Source organism: Chenopodium quinoa, unplaced genomic scaffold, assembly GCF_001683475.1.
Source record: "Chenopodium quinoa cultivar QQ74 unplaced genomic scaffold, ASM168347v1, whole genome shotgun sequence".
NCBI lineage: Eukaryota > Viridiplantae > Streptophyta > Magnoliopsida > Caryophyllales > Amaranthaceae > Chenopodium > Chenopodium quinoa.
The window spans coordinates 2,560,964-2,576,535 of record NW_018744367.1 but is presented as its reverse complement, the minus strand read 5'-3'; the positions used below and the strand labels follow the sequence as shown (position 1 = coordinate 2,576,535).

The 15,572-nt window shown below is 34.8% G+C and overlaps 1 protein-coding gene across 1 annotated transcript; it reads left to right on the top strand.

Annotated features, from left to right (window-relative positions):
* Positions 1-1,174: 1,174 nt before the first annotated feature.
* On the top strand, positions 1,175-15,422 carry LOC110696535 (cycloartenol synthase 2-like). Its single transcript, XM_021873857.1, has 20 exons — positions 1,175-1,194; positions 1,259-1,290; positions 1,887-2,089; positions 2,860-3,045; positions 3,208-3,297; positions 3,802-3,996; positions 4,083-4,167; positions 4,421-4,587; positions 5,248-5,436; positions 7,067-7,180; positions 7,325-7,447; positions 7,540-7,662; positions 7,734-7,832; positions 8,966-9,022; positions 10,857-10,903; positions 10,991-11,134; positions 11,308-11,485; positions 11,904-11,984; positions 14,768-14,851; positions 15,137-15,422. Exons 3-20 carry the CDS (start codon positions 1,892-1,894, stop codon positions 15,245-15,247), a joined length of 2,271 nt encoding a protein of 756 aa, XP_021729549.1. The 5' UTR covers positions 1,175-1,194; positions 1,259-1,290; positions 1,887-1,891; the 3' UTR covers positions 15,248-15,422.
* Positions 15,423-15,572: the final 150 nt, after the last annotated feature.

Here is a 15,572-nt window from a genome sequence, read left to right as displayed (position 1 = left end):
TGGTGTGTCTTTTAGTATATAGTTATTGATTTTCTATTATAGTCATAAATGTTTGTGTGAAAAGGTAAATCAAATCTTTTATATTTAAAGTAATTATCTTTGTTATTAACTATATAATAAATTATTTTCGTATAAGATTCTATTCTATGATTGATTTTATTTTTTTCAAAAAAAAAAAAAAAAAATTAAGGATATACCAACAAATGACAAGTGTCATTGCTGGTGTGTCTTTTAGTATATAGTTATTATATATTATTATTATCAATAACTATATACTAAAAGACACACCAGCAATGACACGTGTCATTTTTTGGTGTGTCCCTTAGGGCTTTTTTTTTTTCTCTTTTTTATTTTTATTTTTTTTAATATCTATATAGGAAAGAAATATTATACATAAATAAAACATTGCAAAAGATTTTCCTTCAAAAAAAAAATTAAATAAATAAAAAATAGAAAAGATTTAATGTATCCTTCCAAATATACATTGATACCATAAATTTCTTAACCTAATTTATGACATATGTAGAGTTACGTACTATTTTACTATTAATAAAAAATAAGGATCTTTTTGAAAAAAAAGATTTTTGTAGTTAATCATGTATGAAAAGCTTGCCAAGAAAGATATGAAAAAATATTTTATGTCAGTTGATTATTGAGAAAAAAAAAATGCAACATACATAAGAGAGAATGAATAATAGTTTGCAAAAAAGATATCTATTTATAATTTAAATACATATTGTTAAGATTTTCATTTGATTAACAAAAACAAAACGATATAAATTTGTTGGTGAAATACATATATATATATATACATATATATATACATATATATATATATATGCATTTTAAAGTATCTATTTTGCTAATAATAGACTTTCATAATAAATTCATTTTACATATTAATAACTTAGTTAGATTTAATTTTTTATAATTAAATATAATGTTAATTAAAGAATAGTTATTGAAAATAACCGTGCATGACACGGGATCTAACCTAGTTATTGATATTTAAAACATATTTACTTAAAATCCTTCTAAAGTCCACCTGTCTCATAATTAGACGATCATAGAGATCCGCCCCATTTATTTATAGAACCATATTATAACTATGGCGGGTCATGGCTTTTAAAGGCCTCCATTCCTATTTCCTACCTGTCTGAGTTATTTCATCGGCGCGTTCTCCGTTGAATCTAATTCTAGTATCACCCATTGAAGCGCACTCAACGTTCTCCATTGAAGCGTTCTCCGTTGAATCTAATTCTTGTATCCCCCATTGAAGCAGCTTCTAAGGTAAGTTGTTTGTTGTTGTTATCATCACATCAATTTCACAATCTGGGATTTATATTTGATGTAATCTAATTTAATTATCAATGCTTTAAGTTTAGGGTTCGTAAATTCTTAGATTATGAAACATCATATCCAAAAGAAAAGAAAATTACGAGCGTAATTTGATTATTGAATCAAATATCCCTAAAATTATGTATTTTTCGAGATAATTCAATATGAAATTAAATCTCTTTTCCCTGGACCTAGGGCGGCCGCCCCTCCTGTCCTGCCTCAGGGACGGGCCTGCTTGGTCTGGGCCTCTGGGGGATTTTGAACTAGGCATTTTCTTGTAGGGGGAAATGAGGTGAATTGGGTGTTCAACTTGATGGTTCGCTTCTCCAATAACTGACCTCATATTTATAATGCTAGGGACTAGGGAGTAATGTAAGAATTGGGTGTATGACGTGTTTGCATATGCAATGAACTGTTGGGATTTCTATCTGAAATGTGGCTGCATTAGTTTAGCTCATAAAACATTTGATAAAGTATTAGAGTTTTAATAATTGTGAAAAATGCCCTTGAATTCAGGTCTTATGTGCTGATTGAATTTACTTTTGTAGTAAAAATGTGGAAGTTGAAGATAGCAGAAGGGGGTAGCCCTTGGCTAAGGACTACAAACAATCATGTTGGCAGACAAATTTGGGAGTTCGACCCAAATCTTGGAACTCCTGAGCAAATTAAAGAGGTTGAGGATGCTCGTGAAAACTTCTGGAAGAACCGTTTTGAACAAAAGCACAGTTCAGATTTACTTATGCGAATGCAGGTACTTGTATAAGTTCAGGAGCAAATTACAAGTTTACAACCCTCCCCCCTCCCTTTCTTTTCCTTTTGCTTTTATGGTGTCTGTTTTCTTTGTCCACCTTGCTTGAAATCAAAACAACAGATGAACAGAACCTTCCTAAGCAGTGAAAAATCTTGTTTTGTGTTTGTACATATTGATGCAACTGTGCAACTAAAAGTGCAAGTTTTCACTTGTAGACTTTACTTAATTCTATGCCATTTATGAACCAGATGGATATTGTTTTCTATAAATTGTGGCTTTTTTTTTTTTTTTTTTTTTTTTTTTTTTAATTTTTTTTTTCTTTCTTTTCATAAATCTTTTACAAGTATTTTTTTTTTTTTAAATATTTGAGTGCAAGTCTTTTGCGTTCTGTGCTAGTAGAACGAGCCTTAGTTAACATAAATTTCTTCACATAGACCAACAATTTAAATCTTATACAATTTGCTTCATATATGGTAAGTGACTCTGTTGTTCAGTACCTTATTTGAAGCCCTAGATGTAATGTAACCTTGACAGAAGTTATTTCTTTTCCTTCACATTGTAAGTAGTAAACGAATCCAATTGTAACTGTTATGTGCAATTTCAAGGTGACTTACATCATCAAGCCTTGTTGTAAATAGTAACAACTCAACTTTGGATTTGCTAAGAAATAGTGAGAATGACTTTCTTTTCCCTCCTTCAACCATTTATTATAGCTCGATGTTCTGTGTATCTTATTTTGCATCTCTTTCTGTTTGTGTTATGACTTGTAGTTGACCCAGGAGAATACAAGTAATGCTATCTTACCTCAAGTCAAAGTAAAAGATGAAGATGAAATAACAGAGGAAATTATTGCCACGACTCTAAGAAGGGCCCTCAACTCTTATTCCACTCTTCAGGTGCATGATGGGCACTGGCCTGGTGATTATGGTGGTCCTATGTTTCTGATGCCTGGTTTGGTAAGAACACTGTTTTCCCTTTTTTGTTTATCAAGATTGCATTAGTGTGACGTCTATTAGAGCTAGTGGTATCATGTGGTACAGTTTGATGGTTGCTAATTCTAGTGCAGAACTTCTGCAATCTGGCTCAAATTGAATGCTCATTTTGACTTAATGCATCAGGTAATTACTTTGTCAGTTACCGGAGCTCTAAATGCAGTCTTATCAGAAGAGCATCAAAAGGAAATACGTCGTTACCTCTACAACCATCAGGTGAGGAAACTACTGTAATTATTGCTTTGTGGGACTTTGAGTTGTTATTTAATTGAATGGTAAAATTAACTGAAAAAAGGCATGGTTGTCAATTTGGGAATATATATATATATATATATATATATATATATATATATATATATATATATATAGGGGTGGCTATATGTTTTTGTTGTCTATTTTGATATGGGTGTCATTACGAATACGACCACAATTACCTTTTCCATTTTATTTGAAAGGGGAGGGGGGGGGGAGGGCAAGGGTGTGTTTATTTCAACTTATTTTGTCTTAATTCAGACAAGATAGGCTGAGATAAAATTTGATAAGCTCAAACAAGTTAAGCTATGGTATAGTGAAAATACTCACACATAAGTTCTATTGCATTGAAATAAGTTTAGCTCATATGATTTAAGTTCAGACGAGACAGAGCCATAGTCTATACAAGTGTAGAGCGGACATAATTTTGTAGTCTAATGCCTAGTTTTGTTGGTAAATTGGCTGCAGAACCGAGATGGTGGGTGGGGGTTGCACATTGAAGGTCACAGTACCATGTTTGGTACTGTTTTGACGTATGTTACCTTAAGGTTGCTTGGTGAAGGTGCTGATGATGGTGATGGCGCAATGGAGAGGGGACGCAAATGGATTTTGGAACATGGAAGTGCTACTGCAATCACATCATGGGGGAAAATGTGGCTTTCAGTTCAGTTCTTAAATCCTCTCTTTTATGAAGTGCAATTTCAATTCTTTACATGTTTAATGAATTAATTTATCTTGACTAATAACAGGTACTTGGGGTCTTTGATTGGGCTGGAAATAACCCAATGCCTCCAGAATTATGGCTTCTACCATATCTTCTTCCTATCCATCCAGGTTCTTACTATTTCTTAAGATATGAGTGAATCTTCCGTATTTTACTTTTATAAATTTCTGGACGAGTAAATCTTTCGTGTTTATATTTAGAAAATTTTGGATTCCTTTTTTGTAAGTTCCCGGTGATTATGTTTGCTTACTTTTAGGATTAATTTGTTTTAGCATTACATATTTAAATGGAGTCAACAATATATGGTGCCATTTTTTTTGAGTCACTGAGATGTTAATTATTGGAATTCTCTTGATTCTGCAGGAAGAATGTGGTGTCACTGTCGAATGGTTTATTTGCCTATGTCATACTTATATGGAAAGAGATTTGTGGGTCCTATAACACCAACAGTTTTGTCATTGCGAAGAGAGCTGTTCAATATCCCATATCATGAAGTAGATTGGGATCTAGCCCGTAATGAATGTGCTAAGGTAATGAACTTTCTTTGAAGTTTATGTGCTATCAGAGCACAACATATGGAACATGAAGCCTTATATCGTGTGAACAATTTGCTAGTGCAATGTATTGAACAGGACTAGCAAATAGGACCTAGCTGAGGAATATAGCCTTCCAATGGAATTATATACCTCAAAACAGTTGTGCTAGAGATTTGTTGTAACAATTTCATATTGAAGTACCCGTGCAACAAGAAATAAAATGTGAAGGGTAGAATCAATTGAATAATTGGAGTTGAAAGAGTGTCATGTCATAGACAATGTGGATTGTAGCATGTAGTTTTTTTTATTTTCTGTCTTTACAAAATTTAACAAGTTTTATGTATTCCTTTCTTGTATGTTTGGGGAGTGGGGGGGGGGGGGGGAGGATGGAAAGATTTATTAGAATTTCTCCTAAGAAAATTGAAAGCAATATAAGAAAAGAAAAAGGAAAGAACTGAAATAGCACAGTTAATCATTGTTTAATTGCATTCATTGAGGCTTTTGAATATGCTTTTTTTTTTCTTCCTTAATGCTAATGGAGAATTGTACGCATGGATTGGCACTTGAGGAGTTTCATCTCTCTACTGTAACTCTGTGCCTTTGGGTATTTGTATGCTGGCATCCTAACTCAAAATCTTTTGATTTCATCTGCAGGAAGATTTGTACTATCCCCACCCCTTAGTACAGGATATACTTTGGGCATCCCTTCACAAGGTTGCGGAACCTATTTTGATGCGATGGCCAGGGAAAAAGTTGAGAGAAAAGGCGCTTTCCACTGTCATGGAGCACATACACTATGAAGATGAGAACACTCGGTATATATGCATTGGGCCTGTAAACAAGGTTTGAATGGGAACTCCACTTTCCTTTTCAGTTGTTTAATCTAGAAGCCTGGAAGGATAATAGTTAATTGACATAAGGTTACTTGTCTGCAACATTTAAAAACAGAATCAACAATTACGGAAAATACCTTTCTTCCTCTGTTTCTTAGCTAAATAGGCTAGATAGCAGCCTGTATAATCTATGTTACACATGGTGTTGATTGTCTTCAAATCAAACCTGGAGTGGTTATCTATGTATGATAGCAGCCTGTATGATCTATGTTTTTTAGCAAAGCATAAATCTGTAGAAAAAGTTGTCACAACTACAACAGCTGTTGAGATTCCCACTTAGGCAAGGAGTAGGGAGGTCAAGATTCCTAAAGTCTTGTTTATAATCACTAAATCAAATGCAACATTGCCTATTAGGCTAATACTACTATACATTACTAATGTAAAAGCTGTTGAGAATCTTGAGATCTTGTATATCTCCTAGAAAAAAATCAAATTTCCATTTTGTGGGGTTTGGTGGGGGAAAGGTAAAGAGGTTGCTTTGGAGAAATGCAATAATGGCTACTTCATAGATTGTGTGGCTAGAGCAGAACCGACACATTTATCTTGACCAGGGCCACCAGGCTGTCACCTGTGGTTTACTTTGGGGTAAAGTCACCTGTGACCTACTTTGGCATATAGTAACCTTGTTAGCTTCTTTATAGGCTAAAGTGGCGGGAACTTTTCCAATCATTCTGTACGGGAGATTCAAAGAAATTGGGCTAATTTGTAGTTGTCGTATTTTGGGTTACTTTATGCAGCCGCGTTGCCCTCTTTTGTACTTTGTTCTATATGCAGTTATAATATAATTTTTGTGTAGCGAAAAAAGAAAAGAAAAAAAAATGCACTTGTGTAGGCTGTGTAGACCATTTGACAATAGCTTCCATCATGTCCTTTGGGAGGAGTTGGAGTTTGTCATATATCTTTGTGACATTATGTGGTGATTGGGTGCGGCTTTGAGTGTGATTAGAGCGATTAATTCTGTACTAAAAGATGTATGGGTGAAGACTTACATTGGTCATGGGTGCAATTCCTCCATTTTTAGTTGTTGTTAGTCTTGTAACCTCGTTAATCTACCTTTGGAGGAAAGCCCATTTCACATGGTCCAGTCATAAAGAGGGTTTTCAACTATGATTAGTGGGAGAAGCATTTTATGGGATCCCTGTGGCTTTTTTTTTTTTTTTTTGTTTTTTTTTTGATTCATGTTCAAAATACAGTGACTGAGTTTCCCAATGCCAGGGTTTAGGGAGTTTTCTTTAGATCTTTGATCCTTGTCTTACTTGGATATAAATTATAGGTCATAGATGATGTCATATGATGTGTGATTATCTTGATTTTATGCTGTGTTGATCAAACTCAGCTTTACCTATCAAATACTCCTTTTGTTCATTTTTTAAATGCTCTTAGTTTACTAATATTCGTGGAAGAGGATTGGTATTGTTCCTTTTGTAAGTATTCATCTCACTCAAGGCAACGAATCCAATTGATATCACATGTTTGGTTATTTTTCTTTGAATACATGTCATTACAGATACTAAAACGCACATTTGAATGATCACACCTTCCATACATCTTCCTCCTAAATAATTTACAATGTCTTGCAGGTGTTAAATATGCTTTGTTGTTGGGTAGAAGATCCAAATTCAGAGGCTTTTAAGCTACATCTTCCTCGAATTCCTGATTTTCTTTGGGTTGCAGAGGATGGCATGAAAATGCAGGTCATTCATTTGTTTTTGCCACCATATATATATATATATATATATATATATTTTTTTTTTTTTTTTTTTTTTTTTTTTTAATGTTCAACCATTAGTTATTGCATAATCTGCCTTTTCACAAGACTTCCTGTTTGTATAATGCAGGGTTACAATGGTAGCCAACTATGGGATACTTCTTTTATTGTTCAAGCAATTTTAGCAACAAATCTTGGAGAAGAATACGGTGTAACTCTTAAAAAAGCACATAATTTTATAAAAGACTCACAGGTACTCTTTCACTATGCTATATTTTCTTGTAATTTCCTATGAACCTTAATTTTTGTATTTCTCTTCATTTTATACTTTCTTCTCAATTACAGGTTATGGATGATTGTCCTGGGGATCTTAGTTATTGGTATCGCCATATCTCTAAAGGGGCTTGGCCTTTCTCTACTGGGGATCACGGATGGCCCATTTCAGATTGTACAGCAGAAGGATTGAAAGTAATGATTGAGCCAGAATTAAATTTCATATTGAATGTGTGTTTCAGATTCTAACCTTTTCCACCTTTCAGGCTGCTCTTTTATTATCAAAATATCCTTCAGATATGGTTGGTGAGCCATTAGAAGTGAAGCGTCTTTATGATGCTGTAAATGTACTTCTTTCATTACAGGTAATTAATTTCCTGCTGCTCCAAAAGTCTTGTATGGAAAGATTTGTTGATTTATCTTTCTCTTTACAAATTTGTTTAAAATCATCTTGGAGAATGGTGCCTGGGTCTATTGGTAGATATTTTCGATAGAGTAAACTTTAACCATATCACTTGGCTATCTTTGTATCCATAAATGTGAACTATTACATTTTTTTCCCTATATAATACTGTGTTCACTTTTGTAGAACTGTATAATAAAGAAAATATATTAGGGTATAGAATATATCTTGAAGATACTCCCTTGAGCTCTTATCTCCATCATAGTCCTTTGATTTTTTACTTTCAGAATTTTGTATAAAAATTGAATCTATATATTCGCATTGGAATTTTTTTCCATTAACCTGTATTTCCTTTGATATGTCCAAAACTAATGTTAGACTAAATGGTTGAGACATACCATTTATGGCTGTATATGAGCACAGGCGGTTGTTAAAAAGCCCATTAAGGTATCCCTGCTGGAGTGCTGGGGGGGCATTTGCTGCATATGATCTATGCAAACTTTAGCTGCTGGGTTGCACTATCTATTTAATCACATAGAATTACAACTGAATATCAATTTTCACCAAGTTCTCTTCTCCCTCATTTCTACTTTTTCTGAACTTCCAGTCTATGACATCATGCTAGAATTCTTTGCCAGTAAGCTGAAACCAAGAATCCATTCTAAGAACTAGCTTTCTTGAAGTGCTGAAATTAAATTAAAACCGGCATTTAAGGTTGAAGGTGTAATATTAAATGTTGTTACCCCTTTGATAACATTGTTGGCCATCTACAACATGTACGATGAACATAGGTTGTCGTATAGGTAAGAGCTTTCAAGATGGGCACAAATGAAGACTGGTAGTGTGTATAAATGTATTTTCCTGGATCTTGTTTAACCAACAAACACTCTTCCCTTTCAAGGAATTATGGCTACTTGGGAAGGCTTAGAATTTTTACTTCGTTTCTGAATTCTTTTTTTCGTCTTAAATTTCATCTAAAATAGTTGTGATCATTGTCAATTCTTTGTTTGATTTTTTCAATTCTATACTACTTATTTTCTTCTATGGATATCAGGTTTTGGTCATGATGATAAAATTCTATTTTCTTGATAACAGAATGAGGATGGAGGGTTTGCAACATATGAACTTACACGATCCTACCCTTGGTTAGAGGTACTATCTTCTTTTTGTTTGTGCTGTTGGTTTGTTTTTTGTGATGAACTTTCTGATGCAAGGCATGTGTGTTAATTCCTGCTGATTCACAGTGGGCTAATAGAAGCCAGAGTCTAGTGATGAAATAGGTCTTTATCTTTAGTTTTGATAGATCTAGTAGTTAGTGGTTTACTTTCTTTTTCAAATGCTTGTTCCCCTCTTTTAAGGTGCTCAGTCTTTTTTTTTTTTTTTTTTTTTTTTTTTTTTTTTTTTTTTTTTTGGTGTGTGTGTGGCTTCATTATAGGTGCAACCTCCATTTTGGATTCCAATTTTAATCCTCAACATTGGACATTTATGTAATTATAGACTTACAGTAATGTAATCATGGCTCTTTTTGTGATAGTACTGATTATCGCAAGTTTGCAACCTACAACTTTGTCTCAGCTATGTCTTTTTTCTGCTACTGCATATGCAAGCCTTTGTCAAAGGCTTAAAGCTTTCTATTCTTCTGTATTGCTTTCTTTCACTTATTTTTCTGTTCTGTAACTCTCTCTCTATCTTCTCTTCCTTTGTGGCTTTCTGTAGATTGTAGATACCATGGTCAATAATAGATATAAATCAAAATCATCAAATGTTCAGGAATGTAAAATCAGTCAGTCTAAGAAACTGTAGAGAGCCACATAGTAGATGTAATTGGTTAGCCAAGTCTGCAATTTGGTTGCATCTAGCCAGCAAATCTAACAGAATGAGGTTTGATAGAGGCCATAGAGCCCTTAGATGAATTAAGATCAGATGACTCCTAATTATGTTTTGGGGTTGGGTTGGTGGGGCCATGAGGGTAGTTATCAGCAGGGTGGATGTATGGTTTTTCTCCACTGATACTGCTACTCTTAGTTGAAGAGAAATAGGAATTATAGTAAAATATATATTCATACTCAAATAAGGGGGCTCAAGGAAAAAAAAAAAAAATTAGATTTGACTGGGAATAATACCTGTCCAATTCATTCTTCATTATACCCAAGCCATGAAACTTGTGTGTCCAGTTCACTCTTTATCATAGCCAAATAAGTGTTATGATCACTTAAGTATGCTAAGAGGTGTGCCAAGTTGAGCCGGATACATAAGTTTGCCTAGATTTTAAAATTTGAATACTAACTTCTTTTCCATGTAGTCAATTTGTGCCATTTTCTCATCATATGGTTCCCCCCATCACCTAAGGTTACAAGCTTGTTATGGTACTCCATCTCATAGAAGCATCCTATCACTCAGGTTGGTTCTCAGTGCATAGGTTCCATTCATCATGTGTCATCATTGCTACTAAATGTGTGAAAACAGCATAATGGCCGAGCATCCTGTATGCCTTTCTGGAGAATATCGCGTTGACTTGATACCTGTATCTTGTATACCTCAAGCCTTGAAGCGTCACTAAACCTCACTCAAATATTGAGTCTGCTAAGCTAGGTGCCTAAGATGAAATTCAGTGATTCGCCAAACATAGCTGGAGGAAATATCCATATGTTGATATGTACTAGTCCATTTTCTGCCAATTCTGGGAATTTCATCCCTTATAGAAGTCCACATCAACTTTTATTAGGTGACCGTCAGCTGATGGGCTCTGTCTTCTGCATTGTGATCCGTGCAGTCCTCCAGGGATGTTTGCGTACTAATGCCCAGATATGATTTTGCTTCTGTGATTTTATAGAGGGGCGATGCCTGAAAAAACACAGGCCAGCTTGCCTTAAACATTTATAATTCTTGGTTTGAATTGCTGTGGGTTTGTAGGTGTCGTTTGCTTTATGTTAACGTTGCTATATGTTTTAATAATCTTATATGCTATGCACATCCTCTGTTTCAGTTACTAAATCCAGCTGAAACCTTTGGTGACATCGTCATTGATTATCCGTAAGTGATGAGATTTTCTTTTACTCAAGAGGTTATGATTTAATTTTCTATCATAATTATTCGAGTTTGACCGTGATTTATTTGTAGCTATGTTGAATGTACTTCAGCTGCTATTCAAGCCCTAGTATCATTCAAAAGATTGTATCCTGGTCATAGAAGAGAAGAGATAGAGAATTGCATCAAACAGGCTGTTAGGTTTATTGAAAAGATACAAGCAGCTGACGGTTCATGGTTTGTTTTATGTTCCTTTTATTCTCGCTACATACTGGCGCTGTCTATCTAGCCTCTTTAACCTCTATTAACTGGGATCATACTGGGTGATCAAACCTTGAATATAACACTGCTAAATGCTTTCTGCTGCTTCACTATAAATCCAAAATACTTACATTGAGAGGTTTTTGTAGGTATGGCTCCTGGGCAGTCTGCTTTACATATGGAACATGGTTTGGGGTCCTAGGATTGATCGCAGCTGGAAAGAACTATGACAATTGCCCCAGCATTCGTAAAGCCTGTGACTATATGTTATCTAAACAGCTTTCTTCAGGTGGCTGGGGAGAGAGCTATTTGTCATGTCAGAACAAGGTTAGGTTCAAAATAGCATAGAGAACATAAGTTCAATGGCAAATGGCATCCAGAAATTCAACTCACATGATATCTGCAATATCTAGTCAAACGTTTTATAAATGTGTGCTGTTCTGCATTTCTCTGGTTAAATTCAGAGAGACAATGACACAGATTTGACAAGATTTAGGATTGTTTTCATATAATGGTTACATGCTGTGGTACTACATGAAATTTCTTTGGATTCTTTCTCTATAAATTTGGTCAAAAGTCTATGATTCAAACTAATGTATGAAATGGATGATGAGCTTGATGATGAATGCTGATCATTTTCTGTAATATTGTCTTTGCTTAACCCAACCTTGTAGCAATGTTCCTGCTATTTCCTTCACACTGCAGCAATGTTCACTTCTATTTCTTGTCTTCATTTTTTATCCAGGTATATACAAATATCGAGGGCGACAAAGCTCATGTAGTGAATACAGGATGGGCAATGCTGACTCTAATTGGTGCTGGGCAGGTATACTTTGCCGTAGTAACATTTACATTCACAGATGAATACTCCATCCCCAAAGAATGTTGCTGGCTGATTTTTCTGTTTTTATAGGCTTCCTTTAATTGCACCTAAAATTTGCTTTATTAAACTATTTTTTTTCCCTACTTCATTTTTCCACAAAGCAGGTACTGAAGTACCCCCTCCCTCCCTCCCTCCCTCCCCTCTCCTCCCACCCTTTCTCTCTTACTTTCTTTCTTCTTTCCTTTTTATTGGAAAAATTCAGTCCCCGAGAGCGCAGTGAATAGGAGCTTGATTGTTTTTGCACAACCTCACAATGTACAACTTAATCTCAATTTAAATCCATATTATCAGTCACTATAAAAATCCAAAAATATCCCATAAACCATACTTTTCTAAACCCCTTTTTCAAAAAATGCTTGAAAGGAAGAAAAGATTGTTAGGTTAAGAATGTAAGGAAGAACTGGGATTAGCAGGTAGGAGAGTTGATTATATATTACTAACGATAAAGGGGGAGATTGTGAAAGGAGAGAAAGCAAACCATTAAAGTGGGTTTCACTTTTTTGTTTATGTTTTATGAAAATTGAACAAAAGTTGAATTTTTTTCAGCACCTTACCAAAACAAGTTCCATTTGTATTCTAAGAAAAACGAAGCATAAAAATCCAGAACAGCAACATTCCCGAACTGGCCCTTAACTTTTATGAAAATCACAAGAGCCAGTGTGGTAATTGATTTGTGGTCAATTACCTTGAAACTCCGTCTTTCATGATTGTGCATTTTTTATTATCATAAATAGCAATTTACAAGTATAATTTAAATTGGCACCAACACATTTCATCTCTCTGCCATCGTTGACTTTAGCCTAAGGTTTTGCTCTGCTTTGGAGTCTACAAAATTGCAAAGCCACATCGTCACATTGACTATCTCCTTTGGTTCACTCATCTTCTAGCTCCACTTTTCATATAATATTTTGAGGCTCTTTTAGAGTTGAAAGAGCAAACATCTGGAGCAAACCTTACGCCATCCCTCATCCTCTTCAAGTTATTTTATCAAGTCTATTGGTGGAATAATTCTTGAATTCTATTATAATCATCATCATCAGAGTCCAACGTTCTTGTACCAATCTCATCCCTGGCCATACTTTCCCTCTCAAGTTCAGTAATTTCCTTTTGGTAATTTGAGCATCTAAAGTGGCATCAATGTTTTTAAATTCAATCTGATAGAAATTTTCAAGTTTTAATACATCCACATAGGCAAACTCTAGCTTGGTATCATTCCTTGTCACTAATATTAGTGTTGTGCCACCATAACTTCAAGAGCTTCAGGATAGAGATGGCATCTTTGTTTTGAAAATAGATTTTCTGCACATTGACTATCCGATCATCACTTTACCAATGTATTGTCAGGTCCCTGTCATCACAACTTTAACAATATATGTTTGCGTGACAAGCTGAACTGTTCCAGGAAGCAAATCAAGCAACTTGAGTTGGTTAATGATTTGAGCATCTAAACGCTGTTGCAGGACCTTTCTAGCTCAGTGGCATTCATAAAAATCATTTATGTTAATCTCCTCTTGCCCATACTTGGCCACACCAATGAATGACCTATCCACTAGGATTGACCTGGCATGCCCCAATCATTCTTTTTACAGTTTCTTCAACCCTCCTGAGGTTGAAGAATACTGAAGGAATTCCTTCAAATGCAGGTGCTGCCTTTTGGGAAAGTGCAAAATTTCCAACTTTTTATTCCTTTTTATTTTTTTTATTTTTATCCATTGGCATTTATGGAAATCATTCATGTTCTTCTCCTCTTGCTCATACTTGGCTGCACCAAAGACCTTTTCACTAGGATATTCCTTTGGGCCAAATACTTTCTAGTCGGAAAATCTCCAGGATTACCTTGAAGTGGAGTTATCTTGGGAAAGTGCGAGTCTCCAATTTTTTACCCGATATTTTAACTCCTATTGAGCCAGTCGTCATGCATAGCAATCCTAATATCTGAACTAGCACCCACTCATCTCATCCCGTGGCCATCTTATAATAAAGCAGTCAAAGCTGTGGAACTAAGTTTATCATGAGCTAGACTCATAGGTTCAGCCCTAAGTTCTATTGAAAGCCACTACCATTATTACACTGATCATTTCCTCTGCTTCACTAATCTTTTTGCTCCATTTTTCATTATTTTTGTCTGGGCATTCTAGAATTGCTTAAGCTCCACACTACCTTTTCATCCATTATATTTTTTTTTATTGACTCAACTGAGTTTCTAGAACTAACACAATTTGTTCTATTTCTAACCGTCTTTCGTTATTCAATTCACTGACATGCCTTGCAAATCTCTTTTGGTAGCCTTTTCCACCACATGCAAACTCCTTGTCTATATATATTTCTCAACAAGCCTCCAAATCTCTCTTGATTACCAAAGCTGTATGTTTTAAATTACTCTTCCTTCACAATACCACCATCTTCATTTTATTTGCATGAGGTTTGCTGGTTTTGTTTTTCAGGTTTTCATGTTTCCCACAGATTTGTGTATGATTTAAACAAATTAAAACTTGTAGCTTCTTTGAATTCAATTCATGAAGGAATATACACAAATGCTCATTATAGTACTAAATCTACTAATTTCACTTGAATATATGAAATAGAGGTCTGGAATGATCATATTAATGATCTGCAAATATTCTTCAGTGGTCAAGGAGGTTTATCTGGACTAAAGTTTATATATGTTATGTTCTTGTAAGTTCTAAGGATTTTCCTTTTCATTGTAAACTGCTACTTGGGTGCAGGCTGAGAGAGATCCAGTGCCATTGCATCGAGCAGCTAAAGTGTTGATCAATTCTCAAATGCCAAATGGAGATTTTCCACAGCAGGTAACCTTTTGCATTTGTTATTCGTGTAGCAAAGTATCATCATATGGTGAATCCAAGCTGATTCTTCTTTAGAATTTGGATTTGTATTTCTTCTTTTGGACACGCCCTCTCCATTAGTTATGGTTAGGGTAAGATAGCATATATCTGACACTTCCTCAAACCCTTCTAAAATGGGTCGATGTTAGGAAATTTGGAGGTTGTATTTATGTCTTGCCTATTTTATTTTGTGTGATTTCAGTTATTGTTCCTAATTTTGACATTTCTGTATATTTTCATATTATACAGGAGATCATGGGTGTTTTCAACAGGAACTGCATGATTACTTACGCCGCATACAGAAATATCTTCCCGATTTGGGCACTTGGTGAATATCGCACTAAGGTGCTTAAGATCTAATGACAGTATGCCCATTTGATCAAATAATGTTCTTCCGAATGCTTTGTATCGTTTAAAACTTGAAAGTCTAAATGAAGGTTCACTTGCACTTCAATTAGAAGCTGCCAATATTTCATGTAAAAAAATTAACTATTCTCCCCATTTTGAATGGAAATTATTTATTCTTTCCGCTTCATTTTGTTTATTCAAATTGAGAAGTAAAACAGGGAGAGTGCTTCAGGAAGTAATCAAGTGAACGAAAAAGAAGACTCGCATTAGACTCACCATGCTAATCAATTTAATCCTGTACAAGAATCTGGTTATATTGCACAATCCCTTCACCACA

What these genes read in the sequence shown, in the direction of transcription:
- LOC110696535 (XM_021873857.1), top strand. Translation starts at nt 1,892, where the DNA reads ATGTGGAAGTTGAAGATAGCAGAAGGGGGTAGCCCTTGGCTAAGGACT. An exon ending in GCATTGGGCCTGTAAACAAG is followed by an intron (nt 5,437 to 7,066) that starts GTTTGAATGGGA and finishes AATGTCTTGCAG; the next exon opens with GTGTTAAATATGCTTTGTTG. An exon ending in AGGATGGCATGAAAATGCAG is followed by an intron (nt 7,181 to 7,324) that starts GTCATTCATTTG and finishes TGTATAATGCAG; the next exon opens with GGTTACAATGGTAGCCAACT.